The sequence below is a fragment of the Microtus ochrogaster genome, unplaced genomic scaffold (genome assembly GCF_000317375.1).
Source record: "Microtus ochrogaster isolate Prairie Vole_2 unplaced genomic scaffold, MicOch1.0 UNK10, whole genome shotgun sequence".
Classification (NCBI taxonomy): domain Eukaryota; kingdom Metazoa; phylum Chordata; class Mammalia; order Rodentia; family Cricetidae; genus Microtus; species Microtus ochrogaster.
In genome coordinates, this window is record NW_004949108.1 from 5492159 (window position 1) to 5519714 (window position 27556).

Sequence of the window (27556 nt, forward strand, 5' to 3'; positions counted from 1 at the left end):
GAGTTCGAGACCAGCCTGGTCTACAAGAGCTAGTTCCAGGACAGGCTCCAAAACCACAGAGAAACCCTGTCTCGAAAACAAACAAACAAACAAACAAAAAAGCTAGACCTTCCTACTCCGTTGTTTTGCATATTTTTTTCTCTGCCTAAAACGCCAACACTAATATCTTATATGTGTATTATTTTATGGCTCATTGGACTAATACAAGGTCCACAAAGAAAGAAAATCTGTATTTTCAACAGCCATATCTCCATATCCATTGTCCAGCACGTAGTAGGTTTCAATAAATATTTTCTCTGAATTCTTCTAAGGTAAAGAAAAGAAGAAAGCATGTGTTCAGGCAAGCTTCCTGGAGTCCTGGGAAAGCCCATACTTCCTTGGGCCCTCTTCTTGTAGTGGGTGCATTGTCATACAATGGGGATGACTTGTTTCACATTCCTTCTCTGGGGCTAGACTGAGCTCTTAGGTGGAGGAAATCAAATCTTACTCATACTTGGATCTTCAGCACCCAGGCTTAGCTTGTTGTAAGCCAGTGGTTCTCAACCTTCCTAATGCTGCAGCCCTTTAATGGAGTTCCTCATGGTGTGGTGACCCCCAACCATCAAATTATTTTCGTTGCTACGTCATAACTGTAATCTTACTACTGTAATGAATCATAATGTAAATATCTGATATGCACGGTATCTGATAGTCGATCCCTGAGAAAGGGCCGTTTGACCAATAGGCTGAGAATCACTGTGGTAAGTCACCTTCACAGACTTCCCAGAACTGCAACTGCAGCTGTAGCAATCGCATGAGGGCAGCAGGGGTGTTATTCAACTGATGAAAAGTAGAGACCTGGGTAGGAAAAAAAATTACCGAACCAATTCTCTTCTGAAATCAGAGACTGGTGCTGGAATGTGGGTCTTTCAAATTTTATCACGGGGAAATTTGGTAGAGGCCACACAGAACCTTTCTCCATGGATCCCCAGTAATGACTGCCTAGGAACCGTTCTTAAACTTGGCCAAAACTACAGAAATACACCAGTCTGTATTCATGGTGACATCTTCATGTAGTTATGCCACATTAAGGAATCAGGGGACTGAGTCCAAGGCAGATGAATAGGGAGAAGGATGTGAGAAGTGTCGAAAGACATGGACCACTTTATTTTCCTTCCAAATCTGTCCTCTAGGGTGGCCAGCTGGACAAGAAAGTCCTTTTGGCGTTCCCAGTTAGCTCCCAGGGACCTCCTTATCATTAGAGCGACTGTTGTCCCAGTTAATATAATTATAACTAGTTGTCGATTTTGTTCAAAAGTGGTATTGCGGAAGACTGTTGCCTTCCTGTGTAGCAAGAGGTGCCTTAAGCAGGTAAAAACTCAGAGGACTCCCAGCAGCCTTGCCCCAGGCCATCTTTTTCTCTTCCTGTTTCCCCCTAGTATATTGCTTCTTTTACCAGAATGCATTTGGTAAGGTCTAGAAGCTGAAGTCTGAAGCCCTGGCCTGAACTTTCCCCGGGTCTGCTCAAGCCAGTATTCCGGAACCTTCCCAGGAAGTTAAGAATAAGCCTGGGGAGAAAGTGCAGCCTTCCTTTGACCCCAGCATTGAATGTGTTCCTGAGAAGCCCAGCTCTGGCTGGAGGCCAACATCACTCGGTGGAAGTGTGGGTGCAAAGGTGCCTCTCCCTGAGCCTCCAAATAGACCTTGCCCTGAAGACAAAAGATGCTGAAAGTATCTCGAATCCTGTAACTGAGGAGTGGGGGAAGGGAGGAGGAGGTGGTGACACCGACCAAAAGCCCACAAAGGGCTTCTGTGACTTCTGTGAAATGAGAAGCACTGGAAAGAATGAAACTAATTCTAGAGACTGGGAAGCAGGGCTGTTGCAAGAATCGTTCTTCAGAAACTAAGCAGCTCCTCTGTCAACATCACAGCAGAGGGGGCCCGAAGCTCCAAGGACGCAAGGCTTTCTGCAGAAAACCAGAACGAAGAGGATCTAATTCCCAAAGTTAACCTGAGCCCGCCCGCCTTGGTTGCGTGGCGGCAGGGGTAGATACACACCGCAGCATCCCTCCTAGCTCAGCAGCGCGCGCAGCAGGCCAGGCATGCCCGGAGCCCTGGACCGCGGAAGGATATAAAGCACTGTTTACCTCCCTCCTGGCCAAGCCTTCCAGGGGCGAGGCCGGCGCCCAAGGCTGGGGCGCTGCAGGAGTGACGGCAGCTGCCCTGGCCGCCGGCGGGCGCTGGGGAGCCGTGCGCGCACTGGCAGCGGCGCCGCTGATTGATGGGCGCCCGGTTCAATGACAGGGGCCGGGGCGCGGGTGAGGCGGGGCCGGCGACGAGGGCGGGGGCTCAGAGGAAATGTGTCGGTGACATTGAATGGGGAGACCGAGCGCGAGCGAACGGGGCGCGCGCGCACACATACGCGCACACACAGCCGGGCTCGCTCCGAGATCCCCGGCCACGTAAGTAACTATTAATACCGCCTCGCCCGGGGATGCGGGCGTGCTGAGCGCCGGGATTGGCCTAGGGCGCCTGGCCATCCCCTTTAATTTTTAAATACACGATCCTCTCCTACTTCTGGGTGGCAAGAAAAAAAATAATAAAGGAAGAAAAGCCGTCGATTTCAATTTTTTCCTCCAGAACAAACCCCGCCGTGCAATTTGGTCGCAAGGCATCTGAAGGCAAGAGTGGTTTGCAAATTTTTCCAAGGCTCAAGACCCAGTTGTGCAGCGGGAAAGGAACGCCGCTGGTTGGCAGGGTCCGGGGAGCATCTGCTGCCAGCTCCTGCAGGACCCCTGGAAGCTCCTGCCAGGGACACAGAGACCGCTGGTCGCTGGTCTGCCCAGGTCACCGCCCGCACTTCTTGCTTCCTTCGGAGGAGGATCCCGGACGCGAGCAAGCGGCGACAGCAGGAGCCGGTGCTGACCGCGCGCGGGCTCAGCCTTGGGCTTTGTCGCGGAACCTGTGCCTCCTCCACTCCTGCACTCCCTGCTCAGTTTTTGCAATCTTTTGTTGGCACCGCTGACCTCTCCAAGTTAAATGCTCCTTTGCTATTTTGCTTTTTTTCCTGTCTACTTTTTTTTTTTGAGAGCTCTGCGATTTTTTTTTTTGAAAAGCCTCAGACGCCATCTACAGTTAAGACTTAGGTAACTACCCTCTCTAGCACCCCCTTCCACGCCCCCCACCCTTTTCACCAAAAAAAGGGGGGTGCAGCGCGGATTCTGACTGCCGCGCGGCGTGAGCCGGTAGACTGGTGCTTATTTCCTTTTTCTTTTTGTTTGGTTTCTAACGCGTGGAGGGCGAGCCGGCTCCGCGCGCTCCCTGAAGACTGCACAAACTCCACGTAGGGCTCCTCCGCCCGGTCTGCGGATCCTCAGCTGGGGATCGCTCGGGATTCCGGCGCTGCAGCTCCGCAAGCCAGAGGCACACTCACTCGTTCAGATCCACGCTGTGAACCGAGACCCACATACTCCAGAGCGTGGTTCTGCACCGCGCTGGCTGCGTCGGGGTAACAAAAGGACCTGAGTTGTCTGCTGAGCGAGCACCCCCGGGAGCGGGGCTCGCAGCCGGGGACCTGCCCTGCGGCGCCCATCCGGGGGCTAGCTCCTAACTCTTCCCCCTCGGAGCCCTAGTAGCGTCCCCTCCCCTTTTGATCCTTTTAAGTCGGTGGCACCGAGGCGCCTGCAGCCGCGTCTCATCCATCTCTCCAGCGGGGTTTTTGGTTTGTTTGTTTGTTTGGTCGTGTGCGATTCCCCACACTCATGAACATTCACAGGTCTACCCCTATCACAATAGCGAGATATGGGAGATCGCGGAACAAAACCCAGGATTTCGAAGAGCTGTCGTCTATAAGGTCCGCTGAGCCCAGCCAGAGTTTCAGCCCGAACCTTGGCTCTCCGAGCCCGCCCGAGACTCCGAACTTGTCGCATTGCGTTTCTTGCATCGGGAAATACTTACTGTTGGAGCCTCTGGAGGGAGACCACGTTTTCCGCGCTGTACATCTGCACAGCGGAGAGGAGCTGGTGTGCAAGGTAACCAGCCCGACATTACTTTTGCTTAAAAAAAAAATCATCCCGGGTCCTCTGGCAGGGGCTGGGATAGGGAGGAAGGTCGCTGAGCCCTGGAGTCCAGGGGAGGGAGGTTCGTGGAATCATTACGCGTGGCCTTGTTAAATGGATTTATTTGTGTGTCTGTCCACGTTTGACGAGTTGCGAAGTTTTTAGACCCTTTCAGACAATAGGGCGGGCTGCTGCGGGGGCGTTTTGGGGAGAGCCAGGGAGGGTTGTGAGTCTGAGCAGGGGCACGGACACGCTTGCCCTAGGAAGCTGGTCGAACTCCTGTGCACCGGGTTGGGTACCCTTGCCTGGGGATTTCTCTCTCCGTCGAGCCCCCTCCCCTCCCCAGGAGGACTAGGGAATCCCTGGTTGGTTTTCAGACACCGCTCACTTGGTTCCCTTTGTAGCCATTGTTCTTCGCAGTCTGCAGGTGCTAAACCTTTGTTCCAAAGGTACCCTTTAAAGGAGACAAAAAACAAAAAGCAAAAACACTGTCCCCTCTGGCTGAGCCCAGGGCTCTAGTGGGCAAGGGCGTTTTAAAGCCTTTTCTTTTGCTTGGAGCCTGGAAAGGAAGGCTGGAATGGAAATCAACCCCTTGCGCACTTTTGGGAGAGCAAGGAACCCTCTGGCTCTGTCTTTTTGTCCGGGTTTCTTCGCGTCTTCAGATTTCCTGTCTGCACACCCTGGTGGCTGCTCCCATGGCACCCACAACACCACCGTTGCCTGTTTAGAGACTGTCCTTTGGAACCCCTGTGCTAATACCAAGAAGGGCACGTCAGTTTCCTTTTTGTCTTTGACCCTGAACAGTGACCGTTTTGTGTCTCCCTGTGTCTGTGTGTCTTTGTGTGCATTCACCAAGGGGACTGAGGAGAGTAGTAACAAAATATTCGACTACTGTCTCTTTCCTATGCAGGGGAGAGCAATACTACCTAGAACTGGATGTGGACCAAGAATACATTACCACTAAAATTTAGGTCTTTTGCATTGTTTTCTTTATTTCTTGAGGGGGAAGTGGGGTTCCTGCTGCCTCTGAAATGGGTCCCATGCACGTCTGTGCTACAAATACTGTATTACACTTTCCTCATTCATTGCTGGCGGCTTTGTGAAATCGCCCTATTTCGTGTTGAATTGGAGCGCTTTCCTTGCAGAAACCGGATGGGTGAAGATCTCCAGGCAGTTTTGAGATTATTTCTGAACTTAAAGGAAACCAAAGACTCTTTAAATATTGCTTTTTGCATGTACTAAGCATTGGGGGCTTTTGCATCTTCTCCAAGTTAGTGTAATCAAAAGCAACTATGCCCAGCTAAAGCATTAAATTCAGTAGGCAACTCTGAGCCTGTGGAGAGCCCTGCACACTGCACAATAGGACAGTCATCCTTCGAAATGAATGAATCCACCAAGCTGTCATTCTCCTATGAAATATGCACCATCATCGGCAGTCGGTGTTCCCCCTCCCTTTGCTCAACTTCAGCACAGCATTTTACTATTTTTTTCCTCCCAAAGGCTAGAGATGATTTTAAGTAATGAGAATCCGCTGCCAAATCCTGCAGGAGCATCTTGCTATTATTTCTTTGTTTAAAACCAGGCTTGTCTCTGGCCTCTGTTCTTTCTCATTTCAGATCCTTCAAGACATATTTCACTGTAGGCTGACCTTACAGTGTCGTTTGCAGACTTGCTCTCTGGCCCCAAACTGTACTTAATCTGCTGGTTTAGTTATTGCAAAGATTGAATCAGCCCCTCACCAATTACAGTGTGGCTGCAAGTGGATTTAAGTGCAGTATCATTGTTCTGCTTGACAGAGGTCATCCCTTTACAACTCGGCAGCTTCTGTTCTCCTGCCTTCTTACCCGAGGTGCTGTGGGTGACTTCTACAAGCATAATTGTGTGCCAGACTCTGCAGGAGAGTTTTATGAGGGTGATGCTGGGAGCTACCCCAATATATGCACTGTGAAGCATTTTTTTTTTAAAGCTTGCTACAATGTTAAATCCACCTCCTTTTGATGTCTTAGCAGCGTGTGGGGTTCCTGTTTCTTAGCTGGGTGTTCTTGCAAGAAAAAGTGCAAAAGCAGATTAAACAGAAAGGTTGTGTTTACTGGGGAAGACTCTGGAGAGGGTTCTGGAGGGCATTCTTTTCTGGGAGGGGGATGCAGAGTAGACCTTCCAAGAAAATAGCCCAAATTCCCCAGCCTGATTATTGTCTCCACGTGCCCACTTTAGTTGGCCAAAGGAGGGGCAGATCTTTAAGGGTTGTTTAGCTGTTTTCACAAAAATTCTTGTAGCTACTGTGCAAAATGACATAATTACTATCTTGGCAGAATGGGCGCTTCTTTTTTTTCCCCCCTCGGACATGATGAATGTGGCCTGATCTTAGGGCCTTATCTGAACTGTCACATTATATAACCAAGGCTCCCAATTAAACATTTAAAAGGAGCTGGCATCAAGGCTCATGGCTTGATTTTTTTTTTTTTTGCACTTGAGGGTGATTGTTTAAATACCAATCCAATCCTATAAATGCCTGTTATAGCCACTAATAAAAGTTTGGCTCCTTCCCGTGTAGGAGGACATAAGCAGTTCTTTTAGTTTTTTTTTTTTTTTTTTTTCCTTTTCTGTGCACCATTTTGCAGTTTTACACTCTCCCACAAAAGGGGATGGCCACACTCACTGGAGAGTGACCCTGAATTTGTTGGGTACTTTCATTAATTCTCTGTCCATTCAGTTTTTCAGCCCCGCTCTGGGAGAGCAGGCTAACCACGCTGAGCTGAAGGTTGTTTTGTTTTATTTTTATTATTGTTATTTTAAAGGTAACTGGAAACAGGAAGTGCATTATAAGTAATTAGAACTGTAGGCAGTGGAGACAGAACCCACATCCTGGCCCTGCAGAGCAAATCATGCTTGTTACATAATGCAGCCTGTTGATATTAGCCACTGTGTGTGTGTGTGTGTGTGTGTGTGTGTGTGTGTGTGTGTGTGTGTGTTCGTGTGTGTTCCTCGATGAAATTCCTCCCTGGTTTTGTGGCCTGCTGTCTCTGTGCTAAGGTTGACTCAAGCATTTCAGATTCCTAATTGAGCAGGCCTCTGAGGTCACCGCTCTGAGGTCATCCTTTGACAATATCTGGGTGTGATTTGTGGTCTCCGGGGAGGTTCCAGCATTCATTCTTAAATTCGAGGGTGTAGTGGCAACAGCTGTGCCACTTTCCTGAGCTACCTCATTATGGCTCATTCACAGCCTTTCTGTTGACTTTGCTTCCTCAGCCCCAGTTAGCACCAGCCCCCTTGAGGTGCTTATTGTCCCTGTTTGACTCACAGGTTTTTTTTTTCTTTTTTCTTTCTTTCTTCCTTCCTTTCTTTTTTTTTTTTCTTTTTTCTTTTTTAATGCTCAGTAACTTAACTCCTGGATTTTTACATTGCAGCCTGTGTTCCTGCATGGGCCCCAGAAAGTCCAGGAATCCCTCAGAGGGTTCTAAGATATTGCACGCATTTGAGACTGAGCCTTGGCAGTGAAGAGAATTGAGTGGGTGGGATCAGGACCCAGGGAAGGTTGTGGTGTCTAGGTCAGGGTATTTTTACAAAGAGGGAGGTTCTTTGTCTCTGTGCGTTATCCATCCTATTTGGATGAAGCCAGCCAGAGTGATGATGATGATCCCCTAGACAGGGGGTTTCTCTGGCATCTCTCCTACCTCTCTCCAAATGCTGGGGACGGGGTTTCACCTGGGACCAACTGACAGGCGCTCACTGCTGCACGGAAGACAAGCTAGAGTTTCTGCTAGACCTGCTTTTAAAGGAAACACCCCCTCACCCACCCCATACCACTTCCAAGTAACACTCCCCTTCCCCACATCCCTCCCACCCTGCCCAGAGCAAGGGAAACCCCATTCCAATCCTAAGTGCTGGTCTAGCTGAGTTAGTATAGGCTTTGAAATGAATGGAAAGCTCCCCTTTCCACCATCAACATTTTTCTGTTGTGTTCCTTTCTCTTAGGTCGATCTGTTCAGAAGGCATTGACGGTGCATTTTTCTTTTTAAGGAACAGCGAGGTGGCATTTCACAGGCTAACTCTGATTCATAGAAAACTCATTGCATGATTGATTCATTGATCTAGGTATCTGTGGAAGGAAGCCAGTCCGATCCCCTATGGAGACGGCTCATGTGCTATTCCTAACGCTGCCACTGGGGGCAAGATTTAAGCTTGTTTCTTTTGCCTCGGTTTGCCCATCTGTAAAATGAATTCATCGCACGTGGAGAACTATTAAGGAAAGTCTAGATGTATGATGAATTAATTGTTCATTCGTGTGCATTTTGGTGCACTTATAAAACATAAATAGATGTTTTGGCCCAGTGGTCACTTGATTTTTTTTCTCTATTTTTTGTAGCCATTTTTTCCCCTATAAATATGTTCTCTGCTGGGGAGAATAATAAAACCCTTTGGACTTAGGTACTAGCTCAGACAGTCAAGTGCTTGCCGAACAAACAAAATCTGAGTTTGACCCTTGACATTCACATCTAAAAAGCTAAATGTGGTGTTGCATACTCTGATAATACAGGGACAGGAGGATTCCAAGGCTCTCTAGGTCCAAGGCCAGTGAGAGACCCTGTATGAAGTTTCTTGAGGAGGCATACCTGAGGTTGACCTCTGGCCTCCACACACAGACACATACATATACACACAGACACACAGGCACATACATACACACATAGAGAGAGAGACACACACACATACACAGACACACACACAGACACATACACACACAGACATACAGGCACATACATACATAGAGACACACACAGACACACAGGCACAGACACAGAGACACAGACACACACAGAGAGACACACAGACACACACAGACACATAGGCACATACACACATACACAGACACATAGACACAGAGGCATACACACACACACACACACACACACTGAATAATAAAGCTTAGTGTTTGTTTATTTACTTCATTTTCCCCTTAAAATCCCCCCAATATTGAATCAATTTTCATTTACCCATTTTGTGACAAAGATTAGGAGGTTCTGGGCGGTCAAGAGATTAGTTGTGCACTATACAGCGGGTAGCAGGCAGAACTGATGTGCTCGGGGTCTGAGTTTCATACCCTTTATGCCATGTCAGAGCACAAGCCCGTGGGAGGCTTCAGCATTCTGTGGTTTGGGTCGTAGGAGGCACCGCTGACGCTGACTGGGGTCTTGTCAATTCTGTTTTAGGTGTTTGAGATCAGCTGCTACCAGGAGTCCCTGGCCCCGTGTTTCTGCCTGTCTGCCCACAGCAACATCAACCAAATCACAGAAATCCTCCTGGGGGAGACCAAAGCCTATGTGTTCTTTGAGCGGAGCTATGGAGACATGCATTCCTTTGTCCGCACTTGCAAGAAGCTGAGGGAGGAGGAGGCAGCCCGACTGTTCTACCAGATTGCCTCAGCCGTGGCCCACTGCCACGATGGAGGGCTGGTGCTGCGTGACCTCAAGCTACGGAAATTTATCTTCAAGGATGAAGAGAGGTGAGTGTGGCTCAACCCATGCAGATGTGTGTGTGTGTGTGTGTGTGTGTGTGTGTGGTGTGTGTGTGGTGTGTGTGTGTGTGGTGTGTGTGGCTGCTTTGATAGAGTGTCTCCATCTGCATCGGCAGGGAGCTTGTTCTGCTGCCTGCTGTCCAGGTGAGGGTTAAGGCAAAGAGAACAAAGAGAGAATATTGTGGTGTCCCCGCGCTCTCCTCGGCAAACAAGAAGCCATTGCTCCTATCGTGAAATGTTCAAAGGCCAGGGGATGGGGTTAGTCTGTGGCCTGCTGAATGTGTGTGTTTTGTGTAATGTATTCTGAAGGGGGCTACAAGCCAGTGTGGCAGTTTTGAAGTCGACAAAGACAGGCTTCTAAAGACCCTGTGCCATCGGAACACTCACTACCTAGAGGACATTGTTTATAGCCCTCCCACTACAATGTACTGTTTCCTATGCATATAGTAGGTGTGCCCCCCAGGAATGGTAGTGAATGTCAGACACTGGACCTACAATAGCTAGAGGCAAGTCCCCAGCCCTGTGTGATGTGGCATAGGGATTGTTAGTTCTAACTGGATCCTGAAGAACCAAGAAACATGTTAAGGTGAGAAGAGCCTATCAGAGGTAACGTTGGAAGGACTGGCTTGCCAGGTGAGGAGCTGATGGTGTAAGCTTTTGCACCTAGGAGGCCTGACTGACTGTCTCAAGAAGCATCTGTTCAAGATATGAGCATCTGGGCTTCATGGATAGACCATTAACTCATCAGGTTCCATTTAGCCAACCTCTGAGAAGCCCATCTTTCTCTTCGCTCGTAAAACTTCCTTTGAAGAATAGATTTTCTTAGAGGGATGCAAGCAATGCATTTAGAGCCCTCATCACCCATTTGTTCTTTATGCCCCAAGACTTGTTTAAGAGGATCCACACACCTGAGTCCATGGAGTCTCAAGTCTTGAACTTGATCGTTCTGACTGGAGAAGAGGGTAGGGAATGTCAGGACTCTCCGCTGGACCATATGATGGCAGTCTGGTCCACTTCCTTCATGCCCTCATCCTGCTGACATTTCTTTGGTACTCTCTGTAAATTACATAGAACTTGGGAGCAGGCCTATCTGCCTTCTGTTTTCTTTGACATCCAGCTTGGTGGCCTGTGATATTTTCACGCCATTGTTTGCAGAAGTCCATTGTCCCTTTCTCCATGAGCCTGATCTAATCATTTTCGATCTTCTCCCTCCCTCCCTCCCTTCTTTCTTTCTTTCTTTCTTTCTTTCTTTCTTTCTTTCTTTCTTTCTTTCTCTCTCTCATTTGTTTATTTTCTCCTCCATGTTTCAAATTAATTGGGGACTTAATGTCTGGCAAGCACTTGGGGCTTAGCAAAGGAGAAGGGCCTGTTGTTACTTAACCCAAATGGAATAATTTCATGGGTGATTATAATCCAGCTGTGCATACAACATGTAGAAAGCTTCTGGGCTTCTTGTGCCTATAAAGGTTGGTTATCCTTTGCATATTTTTACATGTGGCAGTGGGTGGGCACTAGCAACTCTGGGAGCTGATGTTTTATTGAAATGGCTTCATTTTTTTTTCTTTAACGAAGTAAAGAAACAGGCTCCCCTAAGATTAGGATGTGGGTGATTCTCACCTTCTCCCTTCTTCAGTCAGATGTTCCAGCCCTTGAAACACAGGTGATTGGTCCTTATGCTTTTGTCTTTAATCATCCTTATGACCTTGGGATGCCCTCTCTCAACCTCATGCTCGTCCTCATTATGTTGTCATGGCTTTGCCATGGTGGCTCTTCATTCTTCTTCAGTTTTAACATACATGTTTCTGCCTCTTTGATGTTCTCATTTGAAAGATGAGTATGTGTTGACCTAAGATATTCTCTTTACCCTCTGTTCACCTACAAAAGTAAGGCGTGGTGAGCAAACCCTCTTCGGACATTATGATGAGCACTCCACCATTGAGCCCATGTGCACTTTGTAGCCAGTGTCTATGAAAATGGGACTGCTGAAGCCTCAGAGTTAACACCAAGAAAGAGCAGAAGGTGCATGAATGTCTGTAGGAAGCTAACTTGGCTGTCAAGAACTCCATTTATCTGACAGAACACATGAGCCCTCAAATGCTCTAGCCATCTCCCATGGGCTCTGCATGATTAAACATTCCTTTAGAGACCTAGTCAGGCATCAGGGAATGTCGGGGTAGCACATCCCAAAATCACACCTGGTGTGGGAAGTCCTTCTGTCTGTGTGTTGCTTTTATTGGTTAATTAATAAAGAATCTGTCTTGGCCTGTGATAGGGTAGAGTAGATCTAGGCAGAGAAAACTAAACTGAATGCTGGGAGAAAAAAGGCACCGTCAAGACAAGCCATGCTTTTCAAGAGAAGTAGAGACCAGAGACAGACACAACAGAACCTTGCCGGTAAGCCACAGCCATGTGGTGATACACAGATTAATAAAAATAGGTTTACTTAAAATGTAAGAGTTAGCCAGAAATACACTTAAGCTATTGGCCAAACAGTATTGCAAATAATTCAGTTATTCAGTTTCTGTGTGGTTATTTCAAGTCTGGGTGGCCAGGAAAGGAACAAGTGGCCTCCTACAACACATACCTCCAGCGAATAAAGGAAGTGAGTCAAAGAAGTATAACTATCCTCATGGTACCGAACACTAGAGAGCATGGCCCAGAGGCAGCCTTTGTCTGATTTCTAGCCCTTTCTTCTGTGGTCCTTTGGAAACAGCCCCGGAACAACCAAGAAGGACTTCTATGTCAGCTCCTTGTTTGCTTATTCCAACAGCAATCTCTCCTCTCTTTCATCTGTTCTCCCTTTGAGATAATTTTGTAATATAGCAATGCTACTTTGGAATTCAGTATCCTCCTGCTTCAGCTACCCAAGTCTGTAGGCATGGGCACTATGCCTTCTGTTTTCTGATCCCAAGAGCAACAGAAAGTAAAGCATCCTGTGGCAGAGTTGACTGAGTCTCACTTGTTTAGAACAAGCACTGACTTCTGTGTAGGTTTTAGATGGGAGACTACCTTTGACTGAACCTGGAGCCATCTCTGAAGGATTCTTTAGTGGAACTGTCAGTGCTTTACCAACACGATGTCATTTTGATGACACGCAAGGTCATGTGCAGACTCAAGGCCGGTGTACCCGCCCCTGCTATATTGGGTTGTTGACAGCTTGGCTTCACCTGATAGCCTTTGGCTTTGGTTTAAGTTCTAGATTCAGGCCCTTGTCTTGAGTGTCTCTTCCTGTTTACAAGCTGCAGCCTCCTCCAGAAGACTGCTGTAACCGTAGCATCCCTGGAAGGTGGTTAGCACTCAGGAAGAAGATGTCATGACTCAAATGCAGAGTAGGCACTCTCTATGTGACGGCTGAACTTGAAGTCATTGGGGGAGAAGAGTGCCGTTAAGCATGGACAGCCCAGAAGGCTTGGTGGGTTCATGATTGATGAAGGATGAGGTCATGCTCTATAGCAGCCTTGCCTGTGGATAGTAGTTCCTTCCGGTGTAAGGTTGATTCCACCTAGACTCAGGAAAGGAGTGTGTTTCTGCAGTCTGGAGTGCCTCTCCAGTGTTCACCCTGAAGACCCACCATCAGTGAGCCTCATTTTGATGAATCCCCAACCTTCATTGAGCTTTCCTGGGGCACCTTTCAATCTTGCAGAACCCTTCATGGCCTCCCCCAATCTGATAAAAGAGAGAAAACTTACCCACATTGCCACAGGGAATCCCCAGTACCTCCATGCCTGTGTTATATCGGGTTACTTGCTTGGTTAGCATATCGCTAGAGACCCGTGTGTTTCAGATGGACCCTGCAAAGGAAGGTCTGAACTTAAGAGAAGTGAGCCAAAATGGTTGTCTGGGTTCCAACCCCTGCTCTTGTACTTATTAAGAAATCTAGCCCTGACAGAACACCGAAGCTGTATGCCCAGACTGCCTTGACTATAAAATAGAACTAGGAAGACCTTCCTCATAGAAGGAAAGGGTGTTGACCTTGGCCTCTACATCTGCTTCCCCCCCACCCCCGCCCCTTTATATCTTTGCATCCATAGGCTGTTGAGGAAAGCGGTAGGACACTGTTCCGGCCGTGACCTTCCGTCTGTTTTGTCCAGCTAGCTTCTTCTCCTGGGACAAGACTTCTTGCCCCCCTTAGGCTCCACCCCCCTAACCTCAGATCACTGTTTACATCTCCCAGCACAGAAATGTCCCATGTGAACTCAGAAACTTGCCTTCTTACATGCTGCTGGTCCACAGATCTTTATCTCTTAAGGTGGTTGCTTTCATTTCATCTGCTGTGTGGCAGCCTGTCTGCTTAGTGCCTGCCTCTGCAGGCTGGGCGCTGAGACCTGCTGTGTGCACTCAGGGGCTCCCAGGAGGGGGAGGCCTAGGGATGCAGGTGGGCTTTGTACTGCTTGTTCCTCCTCCCTCCCCACCAGCAGAGGCTGAGGCCATCTTTCCAAGGTGTTGTTGTCTGTGTTGGCTCTTCCTTTTAGGTCTTTAAGTTGCTCCCACCTCCACCGAAGTTTCTATACCTGATAAAAGATTCAGGGCATGCATCAGAGCCCTAGAGGCCAGGCTCAGCTTTTCTTTCACTAATAGCTATATATAATTTTGCAAATTGTAGGTATTCTATTTTAGGTAAGTTCTTTCTTCTCTCTCTCTCTCTCTCTCTCTCTCTCTCTCTCTCTCTCTCTCTCTCTGTAGAGCGTCCAGGAAATGCTCATATTTATGTAGACCATATGTCCTTGTGCCTGTACCAACTGGTGGGACAAAGTTCTCTTTCCATTGTACCCCTAACAAGCTCCCTAGGATGGCTAGGTGTCCGTTTCCCATGCATCCCTTTGCTTATATGGCAGACACCTCCTACTTTATCCTCGTGCACAGGAGTGAGTGTATATGCATATATGTATATGCATGTACCTGAGGAGGCCAGTGGTCAACTTTAGATGCTGTTTGTCAGGAGCCAGAAGCCAGGAACTGTTGTGTTACTTTTTGAGAGAAGGTCTCTCACTGGGACTCAAGGTTCGCCCAGTAGTTAGGTTGACTTGGCAGTTAGCCCTGGGGAATCTGCATGTCTTCATCATCCCAGCACTGGAATTATAAGTATACCCCGCCCCGCCCCGCCCCGCCTCCGCCACCAGGGTTTTTACATGAATTTAGAACTCGGATTCTTGCTCAGCAAACACTTGGTGGACTGAACTGTCTCCTCAGCCCCTCCTACTTGGTTCTCACGACCTGACCTAAATACCCCTTAGGAAGCTGCCCTCTGTTCCCCCGTCCTTGCTTGTGCTGGACTGGTGAACCTCCTGGGGACAGAAGTAGTTTTTCATTCGTGGCTCCCAGAGCATGGTAGGCATTGCTATTTGTTGACTAAATGAGAATCTCCTTTTTTTGGATAGGAACAGCTCAGATGGGATTCCAATGACAAGATGAGAGAATCAGGGATACATAGAAATCATCTGAATGTAGGTCGTTGCCTAGAAGGGGAGCCCAGAAAACTTATGGGTCCCCATGGAGACACCTTTTCAAAGACAGCTATTTTCAAAGTTGCACATTGAGTGAGGAATTAACCCGTTGCTGCCGGCTCAGTTTACTGATTTATGCCTAAGGAAACATTATTTGCGATCTTGTTCTCAGTAGACTGTAATTTCATTTAGGAAGGGCTTTGCTCATCACTGTGATAATTGGCCACTCCTCCCCTTGAAGCAGCCTAAGTCCTGGATATGGGTTGGCAGGATTTATGTCTCCTTCCTGGTTAGCCTCCATCAGTCAACTAACTGATGGGGAGTCGGAAAGTAGGAAGTGAGCAAGGTGGCAAGAAAGACTTGGTGCTTCCACTTAGATCTATGATCTCAGCTTCCTCTCTCACTTTCTTAAGTTTTGTTTTTATTTTTATGTGTGTGTGTGTGTGTGTGTGTGTGTGTGTGTGTTTGCCACATGTGCTTCTGTGCGCACAGCAGCCTATAGAGTGTGTTGGATCCCCTAGGGATAAAGGTGGTTGTGAGCCACCCAAATATGTGCTGGAAACTGAACTTGGGTCCTCTGCACAAACAGTAGGGCTTTCAACTTTTCAGCCATCTCTCCTGCACCCTGAACCCCACCTTTTCTCTTTCTGGAGATAGTGCCTTGCTGTGAAGCCTCGGCTTGCTCAAACCTGCAGCGGTCCTTGTGCCTCTCTCCTTCATGCTGAGGTTACGGGCGTGCACCGCCATGGTGTTTTGTCTTCTCTGTAATTCATGGGAGATGCTCTATGTAAGGCCCCTAGCACCAAGCCTGTTGCGTTGCCAGATCATGAAGATATTGTTGCATCACGGCTTCCAGTCACTGCTTCATGGCACTGAGCTTCATGACTCTAAAATGGCAGATATTCTTTTACTCATTCAAGGAATGCTTGTTAAGCACTGGTTATGGACCAAATACTTCTAGATGCTGGAGGCTACTGGGCCGAATGAGACCCATGTCTTGTTTTTATAGGACCTCCATGGACCAGACTGACTCTGTTCTAACTACTGTGCTTAACTTCACTGACTTCTAATTAGTTGGCATGTTTATTTAGAATTGTTAATTGTGGGTTTGCATGTGTGTACACATGTTAGCAAGTGCACTTATGCATATGTGCGTTTGGGCACATGGATGCTTTGGTGAAAACCAGAGGACAATTTGTAGGAGTCACTTGTCTCCTAATACCGTATGGATTTGGGAGTCTGAACTCAGATTATCAGGCTTGACAGCCAGCGCCTTCAACCACTGAACCATCTCACACTGCTGTATTTGAATGAACAAACTTAAACCCATTTGGCAGAGACTTTGTCAGTTTACAGATAAGGAAGTTGAGGCCCATTCTTTTCCAAAAGGGTTGCTGCAAGGTGACGCAGTTAGACAGGTATACACCTAGTGGACCCAGCTGCCAAAGTCTACCTGAAGCTCAATTTTCTGAGGAGCCCTGACATTTATGGATGGTACCACCAGTTGACAAAAACTTACAGGCAGTCCTGTTGTTCTGTGGGTGCGCTCCATCTCTTTCCCTGCACTGTAAGAGAGGTTTTTAATTGCGTGGTGAGTGACAGTTGGTGAAATAGATGTGTTGATAGTTCCTCACGCCCAAGATACATACATATTGTAAGAAAATTCCCTGTCTGTGTCAAATAGGAGGTAGAAGGCAGTGGACAGAAACACTTGACGAATGTGCTTTTCCGGCTCTCGCGGGGGGTTCTCTAGCTGATGGAAGGATCCAATCTGAAATTTCTCTGGGTTCCAGACATAGCTTATATTTATTCTTTAAGGGTCCTAGAAAAGAAGGTTGGGGTTAGGGGAAGAGGGGCTTAGATTCTGAAATCAGATGATCTTGCGAATATGTATGAAGTCCTTTGCTATGCCCTCTTGCAGAGCTAGAGGTTGTGGGGCTGACATTAGGATAAGAAAGCCAAGAATGAGGAAGACAGTAGTTCTTCTAGATAGTTCACTGCTCCAGCAGCAAGAGTGGACAGGAAGGAGCCACCTCTAAGAGGCAGTTGCCCCCGGGGTGCTGGTCATCTGGGAAACAGTAAATAAAGAGACCGACAGGTAGCTAGGGCCCTGGATAGACCTCCTGATCTTACCCTTGACCTGAAGCTAGGAAAAGTCACTGATGGATTTTTCCATATCCCTGGAATCAGGGTAGAACAGTGGGAAGAGTCCAAGGCAGACAACCAGGGACAGTGAGATTGTGAACTGTGTTTCCTACATCCCAAACATGGCTGCACTAAAGCCAAGAGCAGGACCAGACTTCCTGCGTCTCTGGGATTACTGAGTCTGGGTTTAGCCCATATGTGGGGATCCCTGGCCTTTTGGGGCTGCCTGCCAGGTAGGGCATCTTCTTCTGTCCCAGAGAATGCATGGCCACATGCACTCATGGCACTGCCCCTTCCCCAACACCAAGGCTTAGAGAGGAACTGTCTAGATAATGAGCCAGCCTGGGCAGTGCAGCCTCCACACCACCGGACACTCTCACGAGCACGGATCCCGGGGAAGCTTTTCTGAGAGGTGAGTCAATCGATTGATCTGGGTAGGACACATCCTTCAGGAGCCGCTTCTAAGTGCAGGAAGCAAATGGTGAATGGAGAGTCAGTGTGGCTTTGTGTTCTACCTCGGGTTTCCCTGTCTGTTTCCATGGCGACCAGAGGCATGAAGCCCTGTAGGCTGCAAGCTGTGGCTTATGTGGAATCTTCCAAGAAATAGAATGACACTCCAGGTGCAGTGGCTTCCCCTGTGGGTCCAGTAGCCTCAGTGAGTCAGAGGCATGCCCACAATGCTGGAGGCTCCATGGCAGTGGGTGCGTCCTCAGGTTCTCATCCCAGCTATGTCCTGACAGGTCCTTTCCCTTTCGTAGCTGCCAGGGTCGCTCCAATTGTCTTGTGCATCCAATTCGCGCAAATAACCAATCCCCAAGCTGTGTGGTGCTACAAGATACCGTGGCATAGCTTCCCTGGCTTCTACCTCTTTGTCAACATCTGACCTGCACCATGGAGGGTTTTCTTGACTAATGTAGCAGCTGCTTCCCTGCTCACTTATGAGCTACTGCAGACCGGAGATGGACAGAATCACTAATACTGGCCCTGGAGCAAAACTGGCTTGCAGCTGATTGCTGGGGAATTCTGTATGTACATGAAAAGAGATTAAATGAAGGATTGTGTGGTGCTATGTAGCAGCCTGCCCACTTCTGGTGTGCCTGCAGAATCTGAGCCATGCTTCCTATAGTGCTGGGTGGCTCCTTCCCAGACACCTCTGGCTACTCAATGTAGCAGGCTTTTTTTCTCGTACCAGGGGCACATTTTCAGGAGCAGAGCAAACAGCCTGGCTGCAGCTGATCTTTTCCCTTGGCTCCTAGTCTGCCTGGACCCAGAGGCTGACAGCCTTCTCTGGCCTCTTCTGCAGCTATGGAGGATCTGCCACTGGATTTCCTGTCCCTGTCAGGCCCACTTTGCTGAACTGGTTGAGCCCCACCCTGTTCCACCCTGTCCTCAATTCATCCTGCCAGGAGTGCAGGGTGAGGCTTAAAGGTTTCAAAGCAAAACATGGCTGGCTGTTAGGACTGTGTCTTTTCTTTTCTCTTCTTTTCCTTTCTTCCTGTTTTTGTTTTGGTATTTTTGCTTTGTTTTATTTTGCTATGTCCCCCCCCCCCGTAGGTGGGATACTATATTAGATGATTAAAAACAAAACTCAAATTCGAATCTCAACTCTGCCATTCCTTGTCAGGTAGCCTTTGGCCAGTCTCCTTGAGTTTCGGATACCTCAGTGTTTTCTTCTAGCATGTGAATCCATCCACCTCTGTCTACATTGTGAACCATATACGACAATTAAGTACACATGGCAATTAATTAACATTAATTAATTAATTAATTAATGTGTTTGTACGTCAGTAAGTCTAGTACTAAAGAAAGTCTCCATCTGATCAACAGTATGCCTTTGGATAGCTCTTCAACACCTTTGCTCTTTGAGTATGGGGACAAGATGTATTTGGGGAGGACAATGGCATTCGAAGCTTCCTGACCTCCGTTCAGGGTCATTTTTTTTTTTTTAATTTAGCTAGCTTGGGCATTTAATTCTCCATACCTCAGTTCCCATATTTGTCAGGAAGTGTGCATAGTCTAATCCCTGTCTTTCATTTTTGATATGAGACATAAGAAGGCAGGCCATCCAAGCCCAGCATCTGGTCATTCTAGCTTGGTGACTGCTATTTTTCATATCATCACATTCAGACTGTTAGGGTATCCTAGAGGAGATTTTACAGCCCGGCAGCTGCAGAATTATCAGAAATACAGAAGCTGGAAGAGCCCCCTTTCGGATTCTGTAGTTATGTATGTTCATGTTTCATGGGAGAAAAACATTTGAAAGCCCGAGGTTACGTTACTAGCTGTTCTTGGTCATTGTAGGCGCTTTAGGGCCTGTGCTGGGGATGGGTGAGGGGGACCTGGATTTTGAGGGGTACTCCTGTTATTCCACAGATGCTGAGAGAGGGATTGTATTCTGCGGGTCCTGGCTTCCTCAGCTGGCGTTGGACCATGGTGATAGAAGTCTGGCACTAGGCTGCCCATCATCGAGTATACAGACTGCCCTCTTGCTCGCCTTGTTCACCCATTGGGTCAAAAGCAAGGCAGCTCACCTTTCTGTGCCAGAGACAGACTGACGTAGGCGCAGGGAGAGCCAGCTCCCCTGGTCGAGTGCAGTCTGTCCTAGGCTCCTAGTTTATAGTTCTTCCAGATCCCACTATCTGTCCTCTATCCTTGTCTCCTCCCTCTGCCCACCATGTCACTTTCAGAAGTCTGTCTTCTTCAAAAACCATCTCTACTTCCTCCACCCCCACGGTGCACATCCTGAGGATCTGAGGGTCAGGGCTGAGCGGGGCACGCACTAGGCAAGAACATCTCAACCAAGCGGTGCACGAGTGCAGAGGGTCGCGTGAACAGAATGGGCACAGCATTTCCAGTAGTCCCACCTGCCCAGGCTTGCATTTACCCTTGCTCCTCTGCCTGCATCACTAGATTTTACAGTTGGGGGTGGGAGTCTCCATTTAACGATCGGATCCATCTAGTTGCTACCATGTGATAGGCAGCTCTGCCACGCTGGGCTCTCTGGGATATCCTGTCTTGCATTACTTCATTTAATCCTCAGCAAATCAGAGAGAATGGTTGTTGCCTTACTTGTCATGGCCAGATCCCTCGTGCCTAGTTTGGGAGCTCAAGTGGAGTAAAATGCTCCTGGACGTCTTTGAAATGCCTGAATGATTAGTGGGCTATTTGAATCACCAGGTCCACAGATGCTCTTGTTGGTTTTTATGGAAATAGACTCCTCCTTTGCTAGGGAAATTCATCATCGCCCCCTCCCCCAGACTGTTGAGGAGACTTCAGAGGAAGCCTGTTCATTCATGTCTGCTCCTATCTGTCTGCAAATGTCCCTTACCCAGACGCAGTCCTGGGAGAAGAAGCAGCTTCTTTTCTGAGAGGAAAAGGTCGGGCTTGGAGTAACTGGGTAGCTCCTGTGGTTGCACAACAGGCCCTCAGGCACTGAGGCTGAAGCCCGAGCCTCCTGGCTCATTTCCCTCTGCCCCACCGCACAGAAAACATCCTGGAAGATCAGTGTTTAAAGATAGAATCCAGAGCCCTTGCCCCGACCCTTGTTAGGAGTGATGTAAACAAGCCAAGGATGTTCCGGGGAGGAGCAAGGTTAGGGAGTGCCTCAGGGACTGCATTTCTTCTCCATCCTGTCTCCAAGCTGCTCTTGCCCTCTCCCCTTGCCTGCCTTGAGTGCTGATGCTATGGAAGGAAGTAAAAGCTGGCTCTGCCCACCTTCCTTACTCCATGGTTCTGAGCGGTGGTGGCTGAACCTGCTCTGTGGAAAGATTGAGGAGCCAGCCCCCAGCAGCCTAGCCAGGTGTACTGATTGACTTGGCCTCGGGGCCTAGGGTTCCTGGTTCACAGTAAAGAAACATATACCCAATATAGTCGCTTATGCCATAATGCATATGCATAAACACCTAGATATAAAAAGGTGCAGATACATAAACACCTGGCTTGTATCAGGGATGATGGTATCTGACATGATGCTTCGTAGTTTTTAAAGAATGAACTGGAGCTTGAAGCTGACTTTAGCGTGTGCTTTGGTATCTGAGTTGTCCTGGTTCCTGGGACAGCTCAGTTCGTTGGCTTCAGCACTTGTGGAACCTGGTGAGCCAGGGAAATTCAACTGTTCCTCACCACATCCTCAGACCTTACTGGATGTAGCCGTAGCCCCTAAAGCAGTGGTTCGCAACCTTCCTTTAATATGATCTCTCATGGTGTGGTGACCCCAACTATAAAATTATTGTCATTGATACTTCATAACTGTAATTTTGCTACTGTTATGAATTGTAATGTAAATATGGGAGATGGAGGTTCGCCAAAGGGGTTGAACCACAAGGTTGAGAACTGTTAACAGGAAGGAGGGTAAAGCTACCTGTCCACTGGCCAGATACAGCCCAGCCTCAGCAACAGGCAAGTGGTTTTGGTAATTCTATCCTGATGTGCTTAATGTCTTGAGACGGGAGTGAGAGAGAGAGAAGGACTCGGCTTGGAGGAGTGGACAAAATGGTGGCCCTGAACACAGTCTAAAGGCCTCATTATGGGGCCACACAGGTACAAGATGAGGGGTCGGCATGCTTTGAGTGCGGGGGTAGGAGGAAGAGTGTCAGAATGTACAGTTGTGACGTTCAGGAGATGAGCAGGGACCAGACAACAGATTGGAAGATTTGACTCAGCTTCAAGCGCAGAGTTAAAAAAGACTGCCTGCTGACAAGGGGAGCCAGGGGTTTATTCCCTGAAATCCCGTTTCCCTTCTCTGACCACATGCCTGGTTTATGTGCCTATCCTGATTTCTGCATAACTCTAGCTAGATAGGAGAACGGGAAGCCACCGTTCCTTTCCAGCAGAGCAGAAATCCCCAGAGTTAATACCTGCTTCTCGGAGTCATTCCTATAAGTAATTTGGCACCAGCAGTGGGTCAAGGCGCTTGGACCACGGCAGCGACATGTAGTAGATCTTGTCTGCTCCGTCCAAAGTGACTCTGCTCTACCGCTTCAAGCCCCTGGAGCTAAGGAATCCAGGAATCATTTCCAAACAACTACCGGGTGGTCTGTGGATTCTGAATACCAAACCATGTAGATAGAGGGGAGCGACATTGGCAGGGCTGATGGGAGGGAGAAACAGGGCTGCTCTGCATGAGGCTCCAGGTGAGCCCACTTCACGTCACTCACTTGAGTAGAGACCCACTCAACTCAAGAACATACTAAGAAGGGGACATTACGGAAGGTCCCCAGAGGGACTGAGTCAGTCGCACACTGCCTTTGAGACACAGAGGAGCAGGTGGGACACAGATCGCATTTGGAGGATAGGTACCCAAGCATGGAATCAGCAAGTATGACAAGGACACTTCCTCCATGTGGATGACCCAAGACACTCCTTCGAGGGCTTCATAATGGCAATCCTATTGGGCCTGAACCCTCTGGTTCCAACACTTAAACGTTTCCTCCTGAACTGGCAGCCATTCACACACAGAGATTACTTCCAAAGCCAGAGTTCAGAGATAAAGCAGCAACTCTGCCCTCAAGACAAGGGAACTGAGGGAGAGGGGTCAGTTTGGTCCCCCACTAGGCACGAGCTTTAAGGATGAAGTAGGGTGGAAGGAGCTGTTGAGAGGAGCCCTTTGAGTCTATGGCTCATGATCCCCTCCCTCTGCACTCATATCCTCCTCTCTGGGCCTCTTGGAACATCTGGTAAGGCTGTTGAGTGGGTCACCGCCACCTGCCACCTCCTATTAGGAGAAGTAAGCTTGAGAAAGAAAGATTTGTTTTTAATCAGTTCAATTCCAGATTAACACAGCTAGCGTCTTCCCTTCTTAGTCTTGTAGGCCATTAGTTACGGGAGAATTCAGAAACATGCGTGTGGTAGGGTCATTCTAGATGACAGCTGAGCAAATGGCAAAGGAGAATCCTTGTGGCTGTGTATTATGGGATGTTAAACCTGGCATCGACACCGAGACAGCTCTGTGCGGATGGATGCATGGTGATTAGTGGGCATCATGAGAGTGAGCTAAATGAACACTCAAAAATGGATATGATTGCCAGGCAAGGGTGGTGTACACCTTTATCCCAGCACTCAGGAGGCAGAGGCAGGCGGATCTCTGTGAGTGTGAGTCCAGCCTGATCTACAGAGTGAATTCCAGGGCAGCCAGAGCTGTGACATAGAAAAATTCCGGGGGCAAAAGATGGTTATGTTGAATTTTACTTAATGTAAAAGTTCCTAGGTAAAAATTAAAACCAATGAAACACACACACACACACCATTTTCTCCAGTGTTTCCTCTTTAATGCTAAGAAACAGGAAGGTTAAGTGACTTTAGCTGAAGTCACAAAGCTGGAGAGGTAGAACCTAGCTGGAGTCCACACACCTAAAGACCACACCATCCAGGAAAGCAATCGTTCTTTGAATTTTGGACTCACTGACGTGTTCATAGGAGACCCTAATAGCAGCCCATCTTTTTCACCCTCCCTCCACTGTAAATAGCTCCCAGCATTCTCCTTAAGAAGATATCGTCAGTGGATTTCAGACCACCTTGAAAGCCTGAGACCTGCAGGCCCAGGGAGGAAGAAAAGAGGGAAAAAAGGAGGAAGATGGCCTTGGGCTGCAGGCTGGGACTGATAACCAACGTGGCTTCATTGTAGTTTGCTCCAACACTTCCACTTTCTCATTGAGCTCTCTGGCTCGTCCACACAAGCAGGGTGGAGGCCTAGACATGTCCAGTCAGAAATGTGGGGGACAAATGCTGTGAATCTTTGGACCTTATAAGTGTACCCAAGTCCTAGCTCCAACTCCAACTTTCCTCAGCCACCTTCCCAGCAGAACTCCAGGAGTTTGCTGAGAACCAGCCACGCAGAAGGGTTTCCTTGCAAGCACTAGCAAGCACAGTGTTTATAGGTCTCATGGAGATGAGGCTGGCCTCCATCTTGCTGTGGATCTGAGGTTGTCTTTGAACTCCTACTTTTCAAAAGGGTTGTGATTCCAGGTGTGTACCCCCATGCCTGGCAGCACTCTGTCCTCCGCTCAGATCTCGTTTCTTTTTAACACGATTGATGTAAGATGTCGTCTTATTTCCCAGATTTTCCCTTTTCACTGTGTATGTCTTTATTTTACACTCAATGGCGACACCCTGGATCCTTGTCATGTTGATGGTGTAAACCAGTGTTAGCACCTCCGAAGTTTCTTTTCATGGCTTCCCCCCTCTGCCAGCCCCTCTAGGACTTGCACGTTCCTATGTATGCATTCATGGTTCTTGAAGAGCTGGGTGGGGTGGGGATAGGATGAATAGTTTGAAGATACTCTTGGGGTTCATGCTGCTATGTCATACCCATCTTCCCAGACACACAGTTCCGTGTCAATCATGCACCTGTAATTACTGGTAGGTGCCAGGTCAAGGACCCTGGGCTCTGGAAGTGTGACAGGGCAGGTCAGATGAAAATCTACAAATGTAGATGAACTTGATGTTTGGATGCCAAAGTTTAGAGGGACTGAGTCGTGGAGAATGCGTATACTGAAATGCCCCAGCTTGTGCCTGTGTCCCAAAGAGAAGCATTGGGCACAACTAAAGAACAAAATGGTAAACTGAGGAATTCTTTTTTTTTTTTTCGAGACAGGGTTTCTCTGTGGCTTTGGAGCCTGTCCTGGAACTAGCTCTGTAGACCAGGCTGGTCTCGAACTCACAGAGATCTGCCTGCCTCTGCCTCCCGAGTGCTGGGATTAAAGGCGTGCGCCACCATCGCCCGGCAAACTGAGGAATTCTCGTTTATTTCCCAGTGAAAAGACTTTAAGAAAATTGCTTAAACCTCCAGCCTCAGTATTCTATTCCATGAGTTGCATCTAGCTGGTAACATTGGTTGGATGGATGGATGGATGGATGGATGGATGGATGGATGGATGCATGGATGCATGGATGGATGCATGGATGGATGCATGGATGGATGCATGGATGGATGCATGGATGGACGAACAGCAGCAGCCCTGATGAATCAGTGTGTCTCCCCTCATCCTTAGGAGCTCCTGTCTCTCTCTCTCTTTTCTACAGGACTCGTGTCAAGCTGGAGAGTTTGGAAGATGCTTATATTCTCCGGGGCGATGACGACTCCCTCTCTGACAAGCATGGCTGCCCAGCGTATGTCAGCCCAGAGATCTTGAACACCACTGGCAGTTACTCGGGCAAGGCTGCGGACGTGTGGAGCCTGGGGGTGATGCTGTACACCATGTTGGTGGGGCGTTATCCCTTTCATGACATTGAGCCCAGTTCCCTCTTCAGTAAGATCCGCAGGGGCCAGTTCAACATTCCAGAAACTCTGTCGCCCAAGGCCAAGTGCCTCATCCGAAGCATCCTGCGACGGGAGCCCTCAGAGCGGCTGACCTCACAGGAGATTCTGGACCATCCTTGGTTTTCTACAGATTTTAGCGTCTCGAATTCGGGATTTGGTGCTAAAGAGGCATCTGACCAGCTGGTGCCAGATGTCAACATGGAGGAGAACTTGGACCCTTTCTTTAACTGAGCTTAAGGCCCACGGACACTTAGCAGGTACCAGGAGCAAGAGAGGGTCCCAGAAAGGAGTTCTGGGCCACAGGTGGCCTGGCTGGGAAGCAAGACGGACACTCGTATTTACACATTTCTTGGTTCAGAGGAGGAATACCTTCCAGGAGCTGACCGATCACTTAGCATGGGGACAAGACCTGTGGGATGGGGGTTGGGTTTAGATGGTCAGGAGCCCCTCCCCTAAGTTTCTCTTCCCTGAGGTAGCCTGAGAGTCCCCTCTGCCAGTTGGGCTACTTCATCTACCCCCTCCCCCCCCTTTTCATTTTATCCAGAAATAGTTGCAGGTCTCGATAGAACTGAAACTCTTCTGCCTCAAACACACACCTTGGCATTGCACTGTTAGCATTTAACTTCTTGTTATGATTCAGGGAAGGGACAATTGATCGAAGATTTTTTTTTCTAAACAGGCCAACCACCTATGTAATAATTAATGGGATTCACTTAAAATAATAATAATAATTCGGTGCACACAGACTGACCTGAAACCTGGGTGCTAAACAAAAAGAAAACGAAAGTTCCATTTGTCACCTCTCATTCTCGCTTTTCAACTCATTTCTTATAAATAAGTGATTTCCTGTTCCGATTAGGAAGTGACATGTTAAGGCTTTGCTTCCTGAAGAGGGAGGGGGAGGGGCAGATCTGTTCTGTGACAGACAGTTCTGCTTCTCATCAGTTGGGTTTTTTTTTGTTTTGTTTTGTTTTGTTTTTGTTTTTGTAGCAGGAAACGATTAGAAGTCAAACTTCCAGATGTAGTATCACAGTCTGAGGGAAGAAGAAAGGAAAAGAGAAAAAAAATCCAACTCCTTTCTGGGTTTTGTTCTTTTGAAGGAAGAGGGTTCCCACTGCAGACATTGCTTTCTGCTCTGAATACAGCCAGGGATTCTAGAGGGGCGGGGGCGGGGGTGGCTCCTGGAGTCAGGTCTCATTGATGATGCTGATCTCAAGGTTGTGTTTTTGCTGTATGGGAAACTAGTAAAGCGAGACAGGTTGTCCCATGTGTATAAAATATAGGGCAGCTATTTCCTTTTCTTTGCTAAGAATGGTCCTCTGGGCTTGGAAAAGCCCTCCGGTTTGAACAGAAGGGATGATATAAACACAAACAGCGCTCTGTCCCAATACGCACCTTTGTATTTTCAAGAACTCTTGTATTTATTAAGGAAAATGTCACATTGTGATGTATTAAGCCAGTACTTCAATTACGGGTCGACGGGATGACATGTTACATGCTGTAGTTATCACTTATAATTTGTCCCCCTGTTTGAGTATTTCTGTCCCTGGAATAACCTCTCATTTGGCTCTTTCTAGATAGCCTTATTTGATTTCGAGTGGCAAAATGTTTTCCTTTTGTATTCCGGCTTTTTTATTGCTGTATGATACAGAACTCTTTTGGCATAAATATTTGTGTTCCCAGTACCTCAGTCATTTGGGTTTTACTGCCTGCATATGTTTTGTGAATTGGTCCTGTTTTTGGGTAGGTAACACGTGGACTCTAGTGTGTAAATGTTACTTGAATCTGTGCTTCACTCTAGTATGTGGCATGTGTGTGCGGACTCTTGGATGCTTCACGCCTACTCCACAGGAGCCCCTGTCCCCTGGAGGGTGGCTTCCCCATTCATAATCAGGAGACAAAGCTGCCATGGATATACCCTTGGTTCTATTTTAATAATGGAAGATACAGAGAGAGGGTTGTTACAGTCAGAAGATGGTGCTGAGGCAAGAAGGACCTTCTGTCTTCTCTCTCCCCTGTCTCTCAAGTACTGGGTGGGAGGAAAGATTGGTGACATGCATGGTGGGGACTAATGGCCTCTGGTGCTTTGTCCTGTATTTGGTTTAATGTTTTTGTCCTAATCTCTTCAATCAATAAAATTGTGCGTATTTAACTAAAA

At 48.0% G+C, this 27556-nt stretch overlaps 1 protein-coding gene across 1 annotated transcript; it reads left to right on the top strand.

The window, feature by feature from the left end:
• The first annotated feature begins 2373 nt into the window (after nucleotides 1-2373).
• On the top strand, nucleotides 2374-27556 carry Trib2 (tribbles pseudokinase 2). The gene is made up of 4 exons (XM_026788963.1): nucleotides 2374-3125; nucleotides 3278-4010; nucleotides 9248-9540; nucleotides 25161-27556. Exons 2-4 carry the CDS (start codon nucleotides 3741-3743, stop codon nucleotides 25627-25629), a joined length of 1032 nt encoding a protein of 343 aa, XP_026644764.1. The 5' UTR covers nucleotides 2374-3125; nucleotides 3278-3740; the 3' UTR covers nucleotides 25630-27556.